The sequence below is a fragment of the Trichoderma ghanense genome (genome assembly GCF_004382785.1).
Source record: "Trichoderma ghanense strain CCMA-1212 chromosome Unknown scaffold_1, whole genome shotgun sequence".
In the NCBI taxonomy this organism is placed as follows: domain Eukaryota; kingdom Fungi; phylum Ascomycota; class Sordariomycetes; order Hypocreales; family Hypocreaceae; genus Trichoderma; species Trichoderma ghanense.
The window spans coordinates 1,699,758-1,716,416 of NW_027395664.1; the positions used below are offsets into that span (position 1 = coordinate 1,699,758).

General features: G+C 55.2%; 7 protein-coding genes across 7 annotated transcripts; 2 read left to right on the forward strand and 5 right to left on the reverse strand.

The window, feature by feature from the left end:
- Nucleotides 1-532: 532 nt before the first annotated feature.
- Nucleotides 533-1,887, reverse strand: CCMA1212_001936 (putative trans-sulfuration enzyme; the record flags this gene model as incomplete). Its single annotated transcript, XM_073699344.1, has 2 exons — nucleotides 533-1,564; nucleotides 1,708-1,887. The coding sequence occupies 2 exons, from the start codon at nucleotides 1,885-1,887 to the stop codon at nucleotides 533-535; spliced, it is 1,212 nt and encodes a 403-aa protein (XP_073562347.1).
- A 1,196-nt stretch (nucleotides 1,888-3,083) lies between these two features.
- Nucleotides 3,084-4,082, reverse strand: CCMA1212_001937 (uncharacterized protein; the record flags this gene model as incomplete). Its single annotated transcript, XM_073699345.1, has 4 exons — nucleotides 3,084-3,425; nucleotides 3,555-3,686; nucleotides 3,776-3,804; nucleotides 3,896-4,082. The coding sequence occupies 4 exons, from the start codon at nucleotides 4,080-4,082 to the stop codon at nucleotides 3,084-3,086; spliced, it is 690 nt and encodes a 229-aa protein (XP_073562346.1).
- A 4,977-nt stretch (nucleotides 4,083-9,059) lies between these two features.
- On the forward strand, nucleotides 9,060-10,086 carry CCMA1212_001939 (uncharacterized protein; the record flags this gene model as incomplete). The annotated part of the gene is made up of 3 exons (XM_073699346.1): nucleotides 9,060-9,424; nucleotides 9,520-9,605; nucleotides 9,698-10,086. The coding sequence occupies 3 exons, from the start codon at nucleotides 9,060-9,062 to the stop codon at nucleotides 10,084-10,086; spliced, it is 840 nt and encodes a 279-aa protein (XP_073562345.1).
- Nucleotides 10,087-10,202: 116 nt separating this feature from the next.
- On the reverse strand, nucleotides 10,203-10,638 carry CCMA1212_001940 (uncharacterized protein; the record flags this gene model as incomplete). The annotated part of the gene is made up of 3 exons (XM_073699347.1): nucleotides 10,203-10,228; nucleotides 10,291-10,404; nucleotides 10,527-10,638. The coding sequence occupies 3 exons, from the start codon at nucleotides 10,636-10,638 to the stop codon at nucleotides 10,203-10,205; spliced, it is 252 nt and encodes an 83-aa protein (XP_073561991.1).
- A 533-nt stretch (nucleotides 10,639-11,171) lies between these two features.
- Nucleotides 11,172-12,800, forward strand: CCMA1212_001941 (uncharacterized protein; the record flags this gene model as incomplete). Its single annotated transcript, XM_073699348.1, has 2 exons — nucleotides 11,172-11,575; nucleotides 11,639-12,800. The coding sequence occupies 2 exons, from the start codon at nucleotides 11,172-11,174 to the stop codon at nucleotides 12,798-12,800; spliced, it is 1,566 nt and encodes a 521-aa protein (XP_073561992.1).
- Nucleotides 12,801-13,076: 276 nt separating this feature from the next.
- CCMA1212_001942 (uncharacterized protein) lies at nucleotides 13,077-13,919 on the reverse strand (the record flags this gene model as incomplete). The annotated part of the gene is made up of 1 exon (XM_073699349.1): nucleotides 13,077-13,919. The coding sequence occupies one exon, from the start codon at nucleotides 13,917-13,919 to the stop codon at nucleotides 13,077-13,079; it is 843 nt and encodes a 280-aa protein (XP_073561990.1).
- Nucleotides 13,920-15,523: 1,604 nt separating this feature from the next.
- On the reverse strand, nucleotides 15,524-16,548 carry CCMA1212_001944 (SWR1-complex protein 5; the record flags this gene model as incomplete). The annotated part of the gene is made up of 2 exons (XM_073699350.1): nucleotides 15,524-16,166; nucleotides 16,229-16,548. The coding sequence occupies 2 exons, from the start codon at nucleotides 16,546-16,548 to the stop codon at nucleotides 15,524-15,526; spliced, it is 963 nt and encodes a 320-aa protein (XP_073561995.1).
- Nucleotides 16,549-16,659: the final 111 nt, after the last annotated feature.

Sequence of the window (16,659 nt, forward strand, 5' to 3'; positions counted from 1 at the left end):
AAGAAGAATCGCGGTAGTTGTTTCGTGGCGGGAGAAAAAGAAGGGTTCAGTTTTGGGGTAATGAGGCGTTCACGGGTGTTAGATTGGCTTTTAGCCAGGGGCTAGGAGGTTTGGATAAGATGGTGCAGGTAAAGTTGGGCAAGGTGGGTTATCAGATAGCGGTGCTTCCAGGGGGGGGGGGGAGGGGCCTGGGGGACCCTGTGGGGATTGGCAACCTGAGTCTGATTTTCGATTCTGGGTCAAGCACTGACATGAGGCATCGCTTTATGTATCCTGTGAAAGGAGATGATGCTATATCTAAGATACCTACATGATTTTGCTTTTTTGAAGTACAGTTGGAAAGGAGAAAAGAAAGCATCTGCAGGTAACAGTTCAACTCGTCTTTGATGTCATTGATGCTATCGTAACAGGACAAATCACCAAGAAAAGCACCCAGCCAGGGGGTCGCTCATCGTCACTCCCCCCCCTTTTACCCCATACTCTTCCTCTTCCCATCTGCCTCTCCCCAAACAACAAACTTCCCTCCCCGTCCTCAGACAGCGCCGGCCAACGCCTCCAGCCCCTGCTGCAGATCCGCCTGCAGGTCCTCGAGGCTCTCCACCCCGACGCTCACCCGCAGCAGCCGCTGGTCGACGGTGGCGTCCGTCATGGCCCGCCACTCAATCAGGCTCTCGACGCCGCCGAGGCTCGTGGCGTGCTGGAACAGGCCCAGCTTCCCCGGCAGCCGCTTAGCCATCTCCTTGTCCCTGAGGGTGATGGCGAAGACGGGCCCGTAGCCGTTGGGCATCTGCCGCCGCAGCCAGCTGCCCTCCTGCGCGGCCTCGGGCTGCAGGCTGGCGTGCTGGATCCTGACGACCGTCTTGCCCGCCGCCGTCGTCTCGTCCTTGGCCTGCTCCGCCAGCCAGGCGACGAGCGCCGTGGCCGTGGCGCTCTGCCGGTTGACGCGCAGCTCCAGCGTGCGCAGCGAGCGCATGCCCAGCCAGCCCTCGAGGCTGCCGATGACGGAGCCCAGCAGCAGCCGGTCGGCGAGCAGGTCGTCGGCCCAGGTGGCGTGCTTGGGATTCACGGCCAGCACGCCGCACAGCATGTCCGAGTGGCCCCCAATGTACTTTGTGCCGCTGTGCATGACGAGGTCGGCGCCCCAGGCGAAGGGGTCGAGCAGCGGCGGCGGCGCAAACGTCGCGTCCACCGTCAGGTAGGCGCCGACGCTGTGCGCGCGGTCGGCATAGTACTGCAGGTCGCGGGCCTCGCCCGTCGGGTTGAGCGGCGTCTCGACGTGGATGATGTCGCCGGGCCCCAGCTCCGACAGGTCGCAGTCCAGCGGCAGCTTCTTGAGCCCGTTGAGCCGCTCAAAGATGCGCAGGATGCCGTGGCAGCCGTGGTAGCCGTCGCCGATGGCCACCCGCTTCGGGTTGATGTGCGCGATCATGGCGTGGAAGGCCGCCAGCCCCGAGCCGTACGTGATGGCCCGCTGGCCGATGATGGACGTCAGGAGGGCCTCGAGGCGGGCCATGTTGGGGCTTGTGTGGCGCGAGTAGACGTGGAAGTCGAGCGGCTGGGTCGTCTGCGTTTGGTGGAGGAGATAACCCCCCCTTTTGTGTCAACAACGAGAGCAATTTCTGGGGAGGAGAGAATGAAGAGCCTTTCTATTATCCGTCCTGCAAAATGAGGTCTTCTCTTCTCACATCATCAACCGCCCCAACTTACATCAATCTCGGCGATGGGCTTGAGCCTCTCCGGGTCCTTGGGATACCGGAACGTGGTGCTGGTGTGCAGGCCAGGCGCAATGGCCGGATGTCCGTCGATGCGGGCATCTGCATGCACCGCCCGGGAGGCGAGCGACAGCGACGCAATGTCGGGCACGTATTCGTCGGAGGCGTTGCCCATTGTGAAGCCTTGTGTCTGTGTCCTGAGGCTTGGTGTGTCTGTGCCTGTGTCTGTGTTTGTGGATGGTGAGTACATTATGTTTCTCCGAGTGCTGACGCGTGAGAGATATCGGTTACTACCTACTTGGAAATGGAGGTGAAGAGTGTATCAACTCAATGAAATCATATGAGACTGGATGAGATGAGATGATATCTTTGATTCCCTCTTCATACTCATGAGCGCAGCTTCAATGAAGCAGCTCCCGTCCAATTTATATCCAGCCCCGACTCCGCGGCCCCGCTCGTCCGCCGTTTGTCGCTACTATTGCATCAACTAATGGAGTTTACCCACTAAATTTCCTCTTGTTCTCTGTTTTTATAATCACGTCAATTCGACTAATCTATCTTATCGCCTCTTTCGAGCATACAGATTTGTAGAAAGACGGTCGTAATGTAACGGCATGTCAATGTAGGGCGTTGTCAATAGGTACTAAGTCGTTTTGATGCTTCGTGCTCCACCATAATCGTCGACAGCACGCCCTATGTGTGACTTGCTACATACTCCGGGTTCAATGCTCTCTCTACCCGTCGATGCAGCTCTTTGTAAATCACGAAGAACATCGACTTTGTATAAAAAGAAGGATGCACGATTAGAAAACAGATAGACAAAGGGCGGATTGCACCATCGCTCCTCTTACATCACTTCCCTCTTGTCTCACCCAACGAACTGTGATTCTAGGGCTTATTCAGAGAGAATAAACTCTATCAGACAAAAGTAAGGGGCCAGAATGGCGATCCACGGAAACTCGATAAAACATAACTTGCGTTGTATTACCTAGCCATCCCACCTGCGATGGCCGGCATAGGTGATTATCATTAAGTCGTCATGTTCAAAGACTATTTCCCTCGCCATCATAATCCCTCGAGTATACCTGCCAGCTTTACATCAATCAGACGTGTACTGGCGAGCCTCATCAGATGCGAAACGCAAATCTCCTCTTACGCAGCAGTCCTTGCAAGCTGTGTGACGGCAGCAGATCCGCGCATGCCATCTCCAAGTTCCGAAACGCCGTCGATACCAAATAAATCATATCCGTAGTCCAGAATCGTAAAACATGGGCGCCCGACACACTTCCAAAAAGGTATGTACGATAAATATTTCATGTTGCTGCCGACTCGTCGTTAATCCGGTCGCTCTTTTCCCGCGATGGTCGTCTCTCAGTCTGCCGAGGCCACCGCTGCCGGCTCAATCGTGCCCAGCTCGGATCCTTGGCCACTTTGGGCCCTCTTTCTCCCAGGCATGAGGAATCGCGAGACTCCGGTCTGCGGCGAAGAGGCGTCCTTCTCCTGGGTCTCGGTCAGCTTGGAGAAGAAGCCCCGTTTGCGAGGCGGCTGCTTCTGGTCGTCGAGTCCGACATCCTCGAAATTCTCCTCGGCGGTGGGCAGCTGCTCCATGTTACGGTTGATTGCCGACCTAGGCATTCGCGCGAAACGGGCCGAGTCGAGACTTTGGCGGGCGGGAACGTCGTACGCAGCGATGGGAGATCGAGCCGAGATATCCTATACATGTGAGGACGTTCAGTTAGCCTCCGGTGCCGGCGAGTCGCATCGCATCGAAGAGGCGGGGTTGTTCATGCCGTGCCCGACAAGACGGAAGCAGACAAGAATCGGGCAGATTTGGCAACATACAAACGAGCGTCGGTACGAATCAAAGGATTCTCGAGAAATGGAAAACTGCTCAATCTCGCCTGAGCTGTCCGAAGACTCTCGCGACGAGAGATAGCGGCGTGGCCAATGGCTCTTCTCCTCAGACGGGGAGGGCTGTCCGCATACAGTCAGCGACCTGCACAGCACACGAGGCGCACTGAGGGCTGCAGATGCAGCTGCACGCCGGGGAAGCACAAACTTACGGGAAGGTAGACGCCGCTGTCATTGACGACTAAAGTACAGAACGAGCAGGTTAGTCTCGTGCGACGGCTCTGCATCAAGCATGGCATGGCCTGTAAGAGGGCGGGCTTGCAGGGACATACCACTCATCTTATACTCGCCGGTATCCTGACTTCTGGCGCTGCGGATGCTCAGGGCTGACGATGCCTTGGAGCCCACGGTGTCGACTCGCTCGAAGCCGGAATAGCTGCTCTCCTGGTCGGCGAGGGTGCTGTCGTTGGCCGTGGCCAGAACGCCGGGGCGGCGGGCAAAGGGGTTTCGGATCGGCATGGCGAATATCGAGGAGGAATTAAGCAGTTGTAGAAGCGAAGCGATACGATACGGGATGATTCCGAATAACGAGGCCAAAGCACAACGCAGCGCGCCACAGATGCGGTAAAGTGTGAAGATGCGAGGGAAAAAAGAAGAATGTATGGCGGGGAATAATGTAAAGATGGGTGATGAAGAGAGCGGCAATTGATACGGACGAGAGAGGAGGGGAAACGGAGCTGCTTTTGTCTTTGAGGCTGTAGCGGGAAGGCTTCGTTATCGTTAGAGGGTGCTGAGGAAGGAAAAGCAGAAAACCAAGTACCAGGTAGTTTTCTGTAGAGGTTCAGATAAAGAGCAAAAACCGGGAAGGGGGGCCACAGGGGAAGGTTTAAGAATGGTCAGATGTCAGATCAGCGGATATGGGGAGAACTGCAGACGGGGCCGCTGGTGGCAGTTTTGCAGTCGGGTTGCAAGAATTCATTCAATACAGGCGCGGCACCGGCATGTTAGGGGTCTCCGATCATATCACTGGGCTCGTGGGATTCGGTTTTGGTCTCTGGCGTCGGTATTATTTCATCGAATCGAATGACCCAATCGGTCGATTTGACCGGCGTTGGTTGTAACAGTACGTGCAAGTCGAGGGCAGCTTGACACATGAAACAGGTACAGGTACTTGCACAAGTTGGGCATGGAGAGGCTTTGATTCCAGGGTCAGCCCAGCCAACAGCAGATCTGCCATGCTTTCTCGGCGGTGCCTTGCCGGGCGTTTGCCAATCAATCAGCCGAGGCTTCGATTCTTCAGGTGGCATATCCATATCCAGGTACAGTATCACCCATAATCCCAGGCACAGTATTACACCAGTTGGCCGTTGTCTGCCAGGCCTTTGCAGGCATCGCCCTTGATCAGCATCACGGCTCTGGCTGTGCTGCTTCGCCTCCCACCAGCCTTGCCAGCCTCGGTGTTGATCCTCCCAAGACTCTTTCACTCTGATTCCTGCCTCCCGGCTCTGATTCCATCCTGGACTTGGTTGTACGGTACTCAATCATCAATCAACAGTACTGTACGAATGCTTCTAGCGCCAGAGACGGTGGAGAAGCACAGCCAAAGAGCGAACGGGACGTTTTGGGATTTCACCCGGAAACGACTCTCCCGATTGCGAAATTGGCGGCAGAAATTTACCCGCAGTGGCCATGACGATGCACCAGAGTCATAACCCGGTACCTGTGCCAAATCCACGGTAATGGATTGGGCAGAGGATCTTGCCGTGATCCCGCCAGCTGTACCTAGGTATGTACGTACCGCTACTCGGAGGACTTGGTGTGAGCTGCGGGATTCGGGCCATCCTGACCAACACCAAGTCGGCAGGTTTCTCGCTCCTTGGGCGTATCATTACCTCACCATGCATTGCCTAGACGCCAACTAAATGGAAGAGAGGAAAATTCTGCTCTTTACCTCCCAGGTTTCAGTGTCAAGAGATCGCCACTCCAACGACAAAGAAGGCTCGAGAGACTTGCGCCAGTTGCGGTAGGTATTCATACAGGATGTGATGGACTTGGACTCTCGCCTTCCCCGCCCGCTTTGCCATGCTGGCTGCTGAAAATCCGGGGCCGAGATGCACAAGGGTCAGGTCGTGGGAGGCTTTGCTTGACTGGGCAGGGGATCATCGTCACAGACGCCCAAAGGGACGACGACGACGGTCTTTTCGAGGCACTCCTGCACCAGAAAACCCTCAAGGCGGCGATGCGGATGGTGCCAGCTGAACAGCAAAGCGAGGGGCGATCTTCAGTGGCAAACCGAACCTCTACAGTACATTCCAACTCCACGCTTGCACGACTTCGACGGGTCGAAATGGAGGACGAATGGATCCAAACCAACACCCTCAGAATAGGCTGGTCAATAGGAGGAAAAGCCGCCTGGCAGCGCCGCTTTTTGTCCGCCATCATACGTTGCCTGCATTGGGCCCGGCCAGTCGCCACCAGGTGGCCTGAATGTCGGTTGAGACAATGTCTTACTCGTCACAGTGGCACATTGCTCTGTTCTCCAATGGACCTGTTGACCAGCTTTTCTTCTGGACTACAACACAAGGACTCGTCGTGTTTCAGTCGAGGTTGAAAACTGCTAGATTCAAACGTTCTGTGATGCCGCTAGAAGCCAGTCTGGCTAAGCTGCTTGACGCCACGCAGCGGATGTCTCACCAATTGGAACCTTTGCCTCGGAACTCGTTCAAACTGCCATCTCTCACCTTCCAACGTCGAGCCTAGTCGACTCGCAAGCAGGCAGGTGTCAAATCTTCCTTTTCACTGCTGCAAAACCAAACCACCCGCATGCTCTATAGTAGAGGTAGCAGACGACCCCTTGGAATGCCCAATGGAGAAGGCTTGCCAACATCACCTGGAGGGCTTCGAATGCTGTGCGATTCCCTCTGCATGATACCTTGTTTGCGTAACCTGCAAGAAATTTGCTTGTACATCATGGCAACGTCTTCCCGTCTCAGGCCTCTCTGCAAGGGATCACAGAGCCGGTGAGGCTTGGACCAACCCTTGATCGATTGCATGCTAATGGTCCATGTTGACTGCAGCAAATTCTTCTCTCTGCATCTGTTATCTGTCCCAGTAATATTCTGTAGCCATCCATCCTGTCCCAGCTACAGCAAGCACAGTCGCATCCCTTGCATGGTGATCCCTTCTTCCGAGCCTATTTTCTCTTCACTTCCCCTCAAGATCGACAAACAGCCTGCCAGCAACCCGCATACGAGGTGGCAGTCGGCGGCATACGAGTAAGCTGCAGGTTTGCGGGCCGAGTGTGCGTCCAACCACCCACTCGTCCCCATTTCACCTCCCAAGTCGATACAAGGCCCGTCCCATTTGGTCGTCTATGCATTCTTGACATGTTTCCGTCCGTCTGCTATTCGCTCGGCGTCAGGTGCCGCATCACATCCCGGCATCTCTTGTCCCATCCCGCACATGCACATGCTGGCCCGACTGGCTGGCTGGGTGCCGGAAGTGATGCCGGAGACATAAAAGCGCCCTCAGAGGAAACTCTATCGGCCAATTCCTTTCCGCTTTGTCAAGGCATATATGGTGAACGCCCGCTGCTGTGCAAGTAAAGTCGAATTATCACTCGTCCGTCACATTTTTTCGACATCCCGTCATTCGCTCTCTTACCTTCGTTTTTCCACAAGAATAGAATCGGCTGCTACGTGTGTCGCTCCTCCTCTAGCAGGCCGTTTGGTCTCACCACCGCCACGTGCATTGCTCTCGAGCCACCTCCAGATCTTTGCACTCTCTCCTTTCCTTTTTTTTTTTTTTTTTTTTTTTCTTTTACTTCGTATTCAGAGTCGCTTCCATGCATGGAGAGTCGATATTTTTGGAGGCTGGAGAATCTTTAATATCATCAAGAGCCTGCTGACTTCAGGTTGTTTACTGCTTCTCCCTCCTCCTCCGTTGATGCAGGCTGTTGCTGGCTGTCGAGGGCTCCGGATATCTTTGGCAATATGGCTGTCTTCTTCATTGGGTGGGAACTGTGGGAGGAGATGACATTTGTAAGTTTGCACTTCCTTCTGGAAAGCAACCGCTGTGCTCTTGTCTCTGTTTCAAGCGGGTGTCTTCTCGAAGCTTCTAACCCTTGCATAGGTTCTTGCATGCTGCATAGTGTTAGTCTTTGCCTTTGGCCTGGTACGACTCTGGTGGACAAATCGAAAAATCGCGAGGCTCGAGTTGATAGACGAAGAGCGGCGTGTTCGGCTGGCCGAGATGCGGTACTGCGGTATCAACGCACGCGGCATCACTGATATTCCCTTTGGAGTGCGCGCGATCCAGAGCGGCATCCAGGTCGAGGGCATATGGATATCGAGGCCTAACACGCCCGACGCCAGCCACGTCACTGCCTCGCCCACTCTGATAGGCGACCTGACTGATCCCAGAGGAAAGGCCATGGGTAAGGGAAAAGGCAAAGTACGCTATATTCCGGTGGAAGCTGCGGAGTCATCGTCATCACGCGGCAACACCCCTGCATCGAGCCCTTCCACGCCTCCCCAGACCAGAGGCGGCGACTCAGACGACGCACGGCCGTCAAGGCAGCGGCAGCCGATGCACGCGGAGACCCCAGATGGGTCGCTTGAAGCTCAGCGCAAAACTATTGCTCGCAACATGGCTTCTCGTGCTTCTTCAGCAAACCGAACCAGCGTGGCTTCGTCGTCGATGGGCGAGTTTGTCATTCCCCATTCGAGGAGCTCTTACGCGAGCTCGAAGCCAATGCTCGCCGGGCCTGGCGAGTACTACTCCGATATATCTCGAACCGGGACGAACGAAATATATGACGCCCTCCCGCCCCCAGCCTGGGACCACGGGTACAGCAGCTCCGATGCGGACGTTTCGGAAGCAAGCCGACGAGCGAAACCAGGTCCTTCGAGGTTACAGAAAAAATCACGTCTTGACACGCAGATGCAAAATTGATTGGTGGCTGAAGGAGGAGGAGGAGGGTGTTCAAGATTCCTGGCTGGGCCATGATTTTGACGGGCGACTTCTAACGAGTTAAATGTTTTACACGCCGTTTACGACATGACTTACGTTGAAAGGGAAAGATGCTCATGACGATTTTGCCATGCAGGCCATTTGCAAATAGATATGCTATCAGACAGAAGAACAAACTTAAAAAAAAAAAAAAAAGAAACGACGGTTTCACTCGATCTTCCAGTGATGTCTACACCCACATAAAGACGCAATCCTTCGCCCAGGTCTCGTCACATCAGGATTGCGAAGATGGTTGGATGGTCAGAACTCGGCACTTGCCCGCGCCGAAGCGGCTCGCGGGCACGGGAATAAGTACGGAATTGCTGTCGGACCTCCGCATTAAGCGGGCTAGATAGATGAGCATATAAGCCTATAAGATGTCGAGATGCCTATCCATATCAAGCCGATATCTACCTGGAAAGTGCTGTAATAAGTTGCGCTGTCATATTGTGTGTCTATACGAGAACTTGTCCAAGAAAAAAAAAAATGGCGTCTGCAGAGTACCTCCAAGCCTCATCAACCGGCTTCAAAGACGCCAAAGCCTACGACGCGCACCGGCCGTCGTACCCGCCCGCCGCAGTCGAGAGCCTCCTGGGCCGCCTCGGCGTGGCGGGCAAGCCGCGCGCGAGAATCGTCGACCTGGCGGCCGGCACGGGCAAGTTCACGGAGCTGCTCTCGGCGCGGCCGGAGGAGTACGAGATCCTGGCGGTGGAGCCGACGGCGTCGATGAGGGAGACGCTGGCTGAGAAGGGGCTGAGGGGCGTGGAGGTCAAGGACGGGACGGCGGAGAGGATGGAGGATGTTGGGGATGGGTGGGCGGATGGTGTTGTTGTTGCTCAGGCGTTTCACTGGTATGTCTTTTGACTTTTGTCTTGTGGGAGAGTGGGAGGGGTTATGGAGAGAATGGAAAATGAGCTGATGAGTTTTCTTGGGATGGATGATCAAGGTTTGCGAATGAGACTGCGCTGGCGGAGATCCATCGCGTTCTGAAGACGGGAGGAACACTGGCCATGATTTGGAACATTGAAGACTGTAAGGACCACCACATTGCCTTGTCCCTTGATAGATACACGGCCTTTCATCTTTTTGTGGCTGACGCATGAAAAAAAAACTCCCGTTCGCAGACAACAAGCCCGCATCGTGGCCGGCAGCCAGCAAGTGGGAGCAAGCCCTCAACGACCGCATCTTTGCGCTGCCCGACTTTGGCCCCCCTCGATTCCGCAGCAACAAGTGGCCGCAGGTGTTCGACCGCCAGGCGGTGTCGTCCGCGAAGCCCCTCTTCTCGACGCCGATTGGGGAGGACAAGTTTCCCTGGACCGTCTGGCTGGACAAGGAGGCGCTGTGGAGGAGGGTCAACACGCTGAGCCACGTGTTTACCTTGGGGGGCGAGGACAAGGCTGCGTTTAGGCGGGCGTTTGACGAGGATGTGACTGAGGGTAATGGCGAGTTTAACGAGAAGGGTGAGGTGGGCGTGCATGGGGTGACGTTTTTGGCGTGGAGCAAGAAACTGTGAGCTGGATAATGTCTTGTCATGGATCATCACGTAGCGAATGTCGATATCATGGAGTTGCAAGGAAGATGAGCGTAAGTATAAGCAGCTTGAATTCGCAAAACAGTTCCCTCTATGGATCATGAGTCCGCCGAGATATACATGACTGGGTCCCAGAGTTAGCCATAAACTTTCACCCTTTTGGAGCTGAAATAGCATCAGACTCACCATTGTTGCCTCGCACAAAGGTATCGCCATACTCCCTCCGCTTGACGCCGTTGACGTACTCGGCCGTCTTTTCCAGCGCAATGTTCATGTATCCGTCCACAGATTGCAGTTCTCCTGTAACACCGCAATTCGCACAAAGACCAGTCAGACCAAAAGCACAGCTTCCGAGTTCGAGTCCCCCCATCTCACTTTTGGGGGCGGGGGGGACTTCGTCTCCTCGCCTGATGAAAACGTACCCTTGTAGACGACGCCAGAGTTGAGCTTCACGACGACCGAGTTGCCGATGATGTCGCTGAGGAAGCTGGAGGGGTCCTTGCCCTCGGCCTGTGAGATGCCGCCGTTCTCCATGGCTTGATGTGGTGTGAGGATGTTGGGCAGGTTGCTCTTGTCGAGGGGCAGTTGCAAAGACGGCGGGAGAGCTTCAGGTTGTCTTCACCATTGCTCTCGATAAGATACGGCGCCGACTGGGTTAGAGGTACATGGCGGGCCGTGGCTGAATGCACCCAGTTGTGGCACGGCTCGCACTGTGAAGCCGGGCAGCTTGCAAGTACCTCCCCGCAGGCGGCCTTAGCACTCTTGATGAGCTGTACGGCGGGGGGCAGTTCAGCGGTGCACACGCCTGTGATTGCGCCTAACAGGGCTCCGTAATTGTCAATCGGGCGCTGTGAACAATTGAGATTCGCTCGCCGCGCGCCATCACAGCTGCTGCAACCTATTTCTTGGGCCGACTGCATGCCTCGTCAAAGAGCTGCAGCTGGCATTGAACACTCCAAGGGCATTCTCTCCCTAAAACCCTTTTTTCCCTTTTCTTCTTCTTCTTCTCCTTTGTTCTCTTCTCCTCTTTTCATCCCAAACTTCGTCCCACCCAGCAGTTCCTCGCCATGAGTGATGAGGTCGCCGCCGCTCCGGTTCGGAAGAAGAAGCTTCCTTTCAAACCAACTGCTTTGCGAAATGTAGCGCCGGCATCGAAACCTGCCTCCACTGCAGAGGACGGCAAGAAGAGAGAAGGCGACGATGACGATGACGGCCTGGACCTGTTCCGCCAGTCGCGGGAGATGGAGCGCATCGTGGCCGCCGAGCGAGAGAGAAGGTTGAACAAGAAGAAGCAGAAGCAGGCGGAGGAAGAGCGGCGCCTGTCGGATATGGCAGACAAGCAGCTTTTGGAGTCGGACGAGAACCGTGAAGAAGATGCTACGGTCCTTCCTGCAAAGAGCTCGCGCGGCCCCGGTGAAGCCCAGGCGACGCCTGTGGACGACTCTTTGACGCTGGATGGAGACGGCTTCAGGTAGGCCCTGCTGGTGTCGATCCTCAGATCATATGTACCCTCGGTCTGCTAACTTTGGAATAGCAGAGAGCTCGTTACTCCCCCTCCGTCGAAGCGCTCGAGACGCGACTCGGATCAAGGCTCGAGATCATCCAAACGGCGCCGATCAATTGCACAACCCTTGGAAGACGAACCCTTCCGCGATTCTCCGGCGCAGCGGTCCACGCGGTCAGTTTCCAGCCTTCACACTCCCAGCAAGCGATCTCAGAGAGCATCCGTCACGACGAGCGGCGCACCACTTATCGATCTGGATTCCGCCTCTGAGTCCGAGTCCGAGTCCGACAATGGCGTCGACGCCGAAGACAACAATGCCAGCGCCGCTGCGCCCCCGTCCGCACAACAACGAGAAGATAGTGTCGAATTCGTCGGGTCGGGTGCTATCAGCGGAGACCTTCTCAGTCCGGCCCCCAGATCTCAAGATACAGCCGAGATGGAAGAAGAAGACGACGAGTTCGCCGAGTATGTTCGCAAGGCCGAGGCTCAGCGCGCCCGTGACAAGGACATGATGCAGCTGGACTCCGAAAGAGCCGTCCAGAAGGACGCGGCGGCCGACATCATGGTCCAGTCCAACATCCCTGGCACGAAAACCGCCTGTATCAGGTACCAGTTCAACAGACCGCTGCGCCTGATACGAGACAGCTGGATTGCGCTGCAGACCAGGAAAGGAGTGCAGCTGCCAATTTCTTCAGACAACGACATCGTCTTGACCTGGCAGCAGAAGAGGGTGTACACGTACTCCACCCTGCTCTCGCTGGGCATCCGGCCACAAGGCGACGGCAAACTCATTGCCGACGAGTACAGCAAAGGAGGCTTGCTGGACGGGCGCACAAAGGTCGCTCTGGAGGCCTGGACCGAGGAGGGTTTCCGTCAGTGGGAGTCGGAAGAGGAGATGCGTCTGAAGAGGGAAGCCGGCGAGCTGTCAGATGAAGAGCCGGCGCAGAAGCCAGAGGAGAAGCGGGCGAAGCTCCGCATCAAGCTCGTGGCCAGGGATTTGGAGGTGGTCAAGCTGAGCGTGCTACCGGAGACCACCGTCGAGACGCTCGTGATTGGATTCCGAACGCAGAGGAACGTTGCCTCGGACAAGGACGTCAGCATATGGTTTGACGGCGAGAGACTGGAGGAGCACCAGACCATGGAGGATGCCGGCATTGACGAGATGGACACGTTGGAGGTGCATATCAAATAGCTGGCAGTTGGCAGCATCATTGCACAGAGGCAGCGAGAATTTGGCTTTAAAAAGCGTGGTTATGGATACGGGCGTTTTGAACAATTGCTAGGCAAAGCTAAGATACCCCGGAAGGTTTATTGGTTCATTGAAGGCTTGTTTTAAATCAGGCGCCGCAAATCTGGCATGCAACATAGGAATCATGTTATTCTTTCCCTCAACCCCCCCTATTCTGCTTGAATCATACGCCCTCGACGCATCGCAGGTGCTGACTATCTTACAGCCTGGTTAGGCACATCACATTCTGCCGAAGGATTGGTCGGACAGTCTCTGCACAATGGTATCCTCCATCATGTGCACCGTCTCATCACTAACCCGCTCGAACCAAGTCCTGAAGCCAGGAGGAACAACTTCGCCGCCGCCCACGCGCCGGGTGAACCGCGACGGCATCTCGACGCCCTCGAGCGAGGCGACGACAATTCCGGACTCTGTACTGTAGTAGGTAAACATGGGCGATGCCGCCTCGGGCCGCCGCCACCTCCTGCCGACGCCGCCGTCCTGGACTTCGAAGCCGTCGTTGACGCAGGGGTCGTTGTTGCAGTACTTGACGCCGCCCGGGTTGCCAAAGTTGATGAGGAGATGGCGCACGCCCTGCTGCTGCGTGCCGTTGCGCTGCGGCTGCCGGAGGCTCTTGGCGAAGAGGTCCAGCTGGGTGCGCTGCCTGCACTGCTCCGCCTCGGGGACGCACCTCGAGACGCGGTGAGGCTGGGGGAGCGGAGCAGGGAGGGCAGAGGCGTCCGAGACGGATAGCGGGTAGGTGTTGCAGGCGGTGAAGTAGTCGCCGCGATGGCCCGTCTTGTTGAGGCCGGCGGTGCCGCAGAGGTCGTTGGTGAGGCAGCTGCCGGAGATGGAGGTCTTGTTGGAGGACGGGCCGTAGCTGCTGCTGCTGGGGGCCGACAGGGTGAAGGTGAGGATCTGGGAGAAGGACGGCTTGGCGCAGCGGACGGCCCAGCACATGTTTTTGCAGATTTCGGGCATTTCATCGCAGAGAAAGGTTATGTCTGGGGGGCGGGCGAGGATGGTTGTTGCGAGGAGAGTGAGGAGGAGGATGGAGGCTTTTGCAGTTGCTGAGGAGGCCATTGCGTTGAGTTGGCTTGTCGAATTGTCGAGGTATTACAGTAATTATAGGTGGGTATAGTAGGTAAAGCAAGCAATAGGTAGATGTAGGTGAAGATGGTGAAGATGGAGCTGTTGGGGTTGAAAGCGGCTAGAAGGAGGGATGAAATATGGCCAGCCTTCTTGCGTTGATATACTTATGTATCGAGTCTTCGGGTATTTAAAGGAAAACTTTCGTTCTGTAAATGGAAAGAAACGTCCATTTTGTGTCTTGTGCTATCCGAGAAGGAGATGTTGGAGTGGCACCTTCCTCCCAGGCTTGAAGTAGGATATGACGATCTGATTTCACAGGGTAGGTATCTTTACCCCAGAATTTCAATCATCTTCAAGGCTTGCTATCAACACACTGCTCTTAAAACACAGTTTTTATAAGACACTTCTGCTTATCTCTTCAAGTGATATAGAGCGGTATTAGGGAAGACCTACAGCCTATCCCGTACGTTCAAGAGACTCATACAGAATCGGACATGCCTTCGACGGTCTTCCGAATTGGGATCACCAGGCAAACCGACTGCTTGGTCACACAAAAACAGCAGCTTCGGACCGTTACACATCGGCGACGGCACGACTCGTTACCTCGATGCAGTGTTTGCAGTGGACAAGCTAAAACAGTGCCGGCGGCAATGTCTTCCAGAACAGAGGTTGCAAGTCGTACGATGACAGTTACTCGGTAGATGCTAGCTGAGATGCAGAAAAATCCCCGGCATTTTTTATTCGTCGTTGGGTACAACCGTGTTTGTTTGTTTATTATTAGCATCCGTGACCATGTCTAGATCTCCTTGAGGAGCAATCTGGACGGAGGGGTGCAGCCGTGTAATGCTCATCGGGTCATTACAGGGTAAGCAGAGCGAAGCTATCCCGAGACCTGTCGTCGTACACAGCTACCCTACTGAGAGGAGGACATGACAAGGGAAAAGGAACATGTGCGTGTTTTGAGGAACAATCTGGAGCCTTCGCCGAGCTCTTCAGGCAAGGCAAAAAAAGTAAATTATTTTCAACTGCGACGACGTCACGCGCAAAGAGCAAATTAGATACATCACCACAAAAAGGCAAAAAAAGCAACTCGTTAGTCGAGCCGGGAGTCGAACCCGGGTCTGTCGCGCGCTCCGCATCTTTCAGACGAAGGATGTGAAGCGACTGTACTAACCGTTATACGACTCGACCTATGCCGGATTTGCTGATGGGAGTCGAGAAAATATTGTGCACTATGTAGGCTGTCGAAATGGACTGGGCGCGAACCAATACGGAAATTTCACATGTGAGGGAAGCACTGCGTATGCCAATGTACAAAAATTGTGACGAGTGGGTACAATGCTATGAGAATGATAGCATTTCTTTCGCGATATTTGCTCGTAATGAATTGCAACAACATGATTGTCTAGTCCAAGAGACATCGCCATCAAGATAGGCCTTTTCATGCGAAAGATGTAGTTCCCATGATGAGGTAGAGAGTGGCTGGTAGATCAAGCCACCACGATGCATCAAAACGCCATTGCTCTACCTATTCGGACAAGATGTCGAAAAATTCCAAGGTATCATTCCAAAAACGCCAACGCCGTCCAGCCAGCCTATACTCGCGCCGCCACCCTCGCTTTCCTCGCCTCTCCCTCTCGCAAGGCCTCGCTTCGCGCCAAAAAGTCTTGCCGCGAGGCATACGAATCCTTGGACTTGCCCGCCAGCTCCAGCTCGTCCTTGATGCCCTCCTTGTCCACGAAGCCGGCCCAATCCATGCGGCTCTTCTCCACGGTATTGAGCTTCTTCGCCTGCGCTTCGTTGGCCGCCTTCATCCTGGCGGCGACGCCGAGGTTGAGATCCGACCGGTGGGTCATTCCCTCTACGGCGGGCTCAAAGGAAGATCGAAACGCCTTCTTGGTGAGTCTCTTGATCGGTAAGGAATCTGGTAGAGCGTCTTCGCCCTGTGAGGCGAGGTAGAGCTTGGCTTCGGCCGAGTCGCGGGAGACGAGCTTTTCTTCGGTATGGACTCGACCGGCAAAGTTGTATGTGCGCTTGATGCGGATCATGGTGGGTTCATCTTCCTTCGTACCGGCGTTGTCGGCTGTAACTGCGGCTTCATTTCCGTCTACTGCCTTGCCTTCTTCTTCCTTGCTTTGCGCTGAAGCTGAGGATCCTCCCGCAATCATCTCTGCCCAGATGGCATCAATGTCGACCGTGACCGGCCCTGAGCTCAAGGCGTATTGGCGCTCCTCTTTCCTATATTGCTATTAGCCATGATCACTGTCATCGCTCGCAGTTTGTCGGGAGCTGAATCATACTCTGCTGCGCGTTGTCTCCTCGTCTTGATCAAGCCGCCTTCGCCGCCTTCATCATCCAGGGCATCGCCCTTAGCTCTGGCCCGTTTCTGTCGCTTTCTACCTCTCTCAATGATGGCCTCATCGCCTGAATTGTCATAGTCATCGCCTCCATCAGCGCTCGCCTCGTTCACCGGCCGTTTGCGTTTTCCAGCGGCTTCGTCGGGTTCATCTTCGGAGTCTGAGGAGCCAGACGCAGCATCGGGCGCATCGTCTGGCGCGAAATCGGAGTCCTGGGAAGACTGATATTCCTCATCCTCGTCGATGATGCGATCTGCCGGCATTGCGTTGTTCTTTCAGGCAAGCGAATGACGGGTGCGATATCGAATAGCGATCGCGTGGACACGCGCCGGTGACCGGGTTTCGGTCAAGTTTTCACTTCTCGGTGTAGAGCC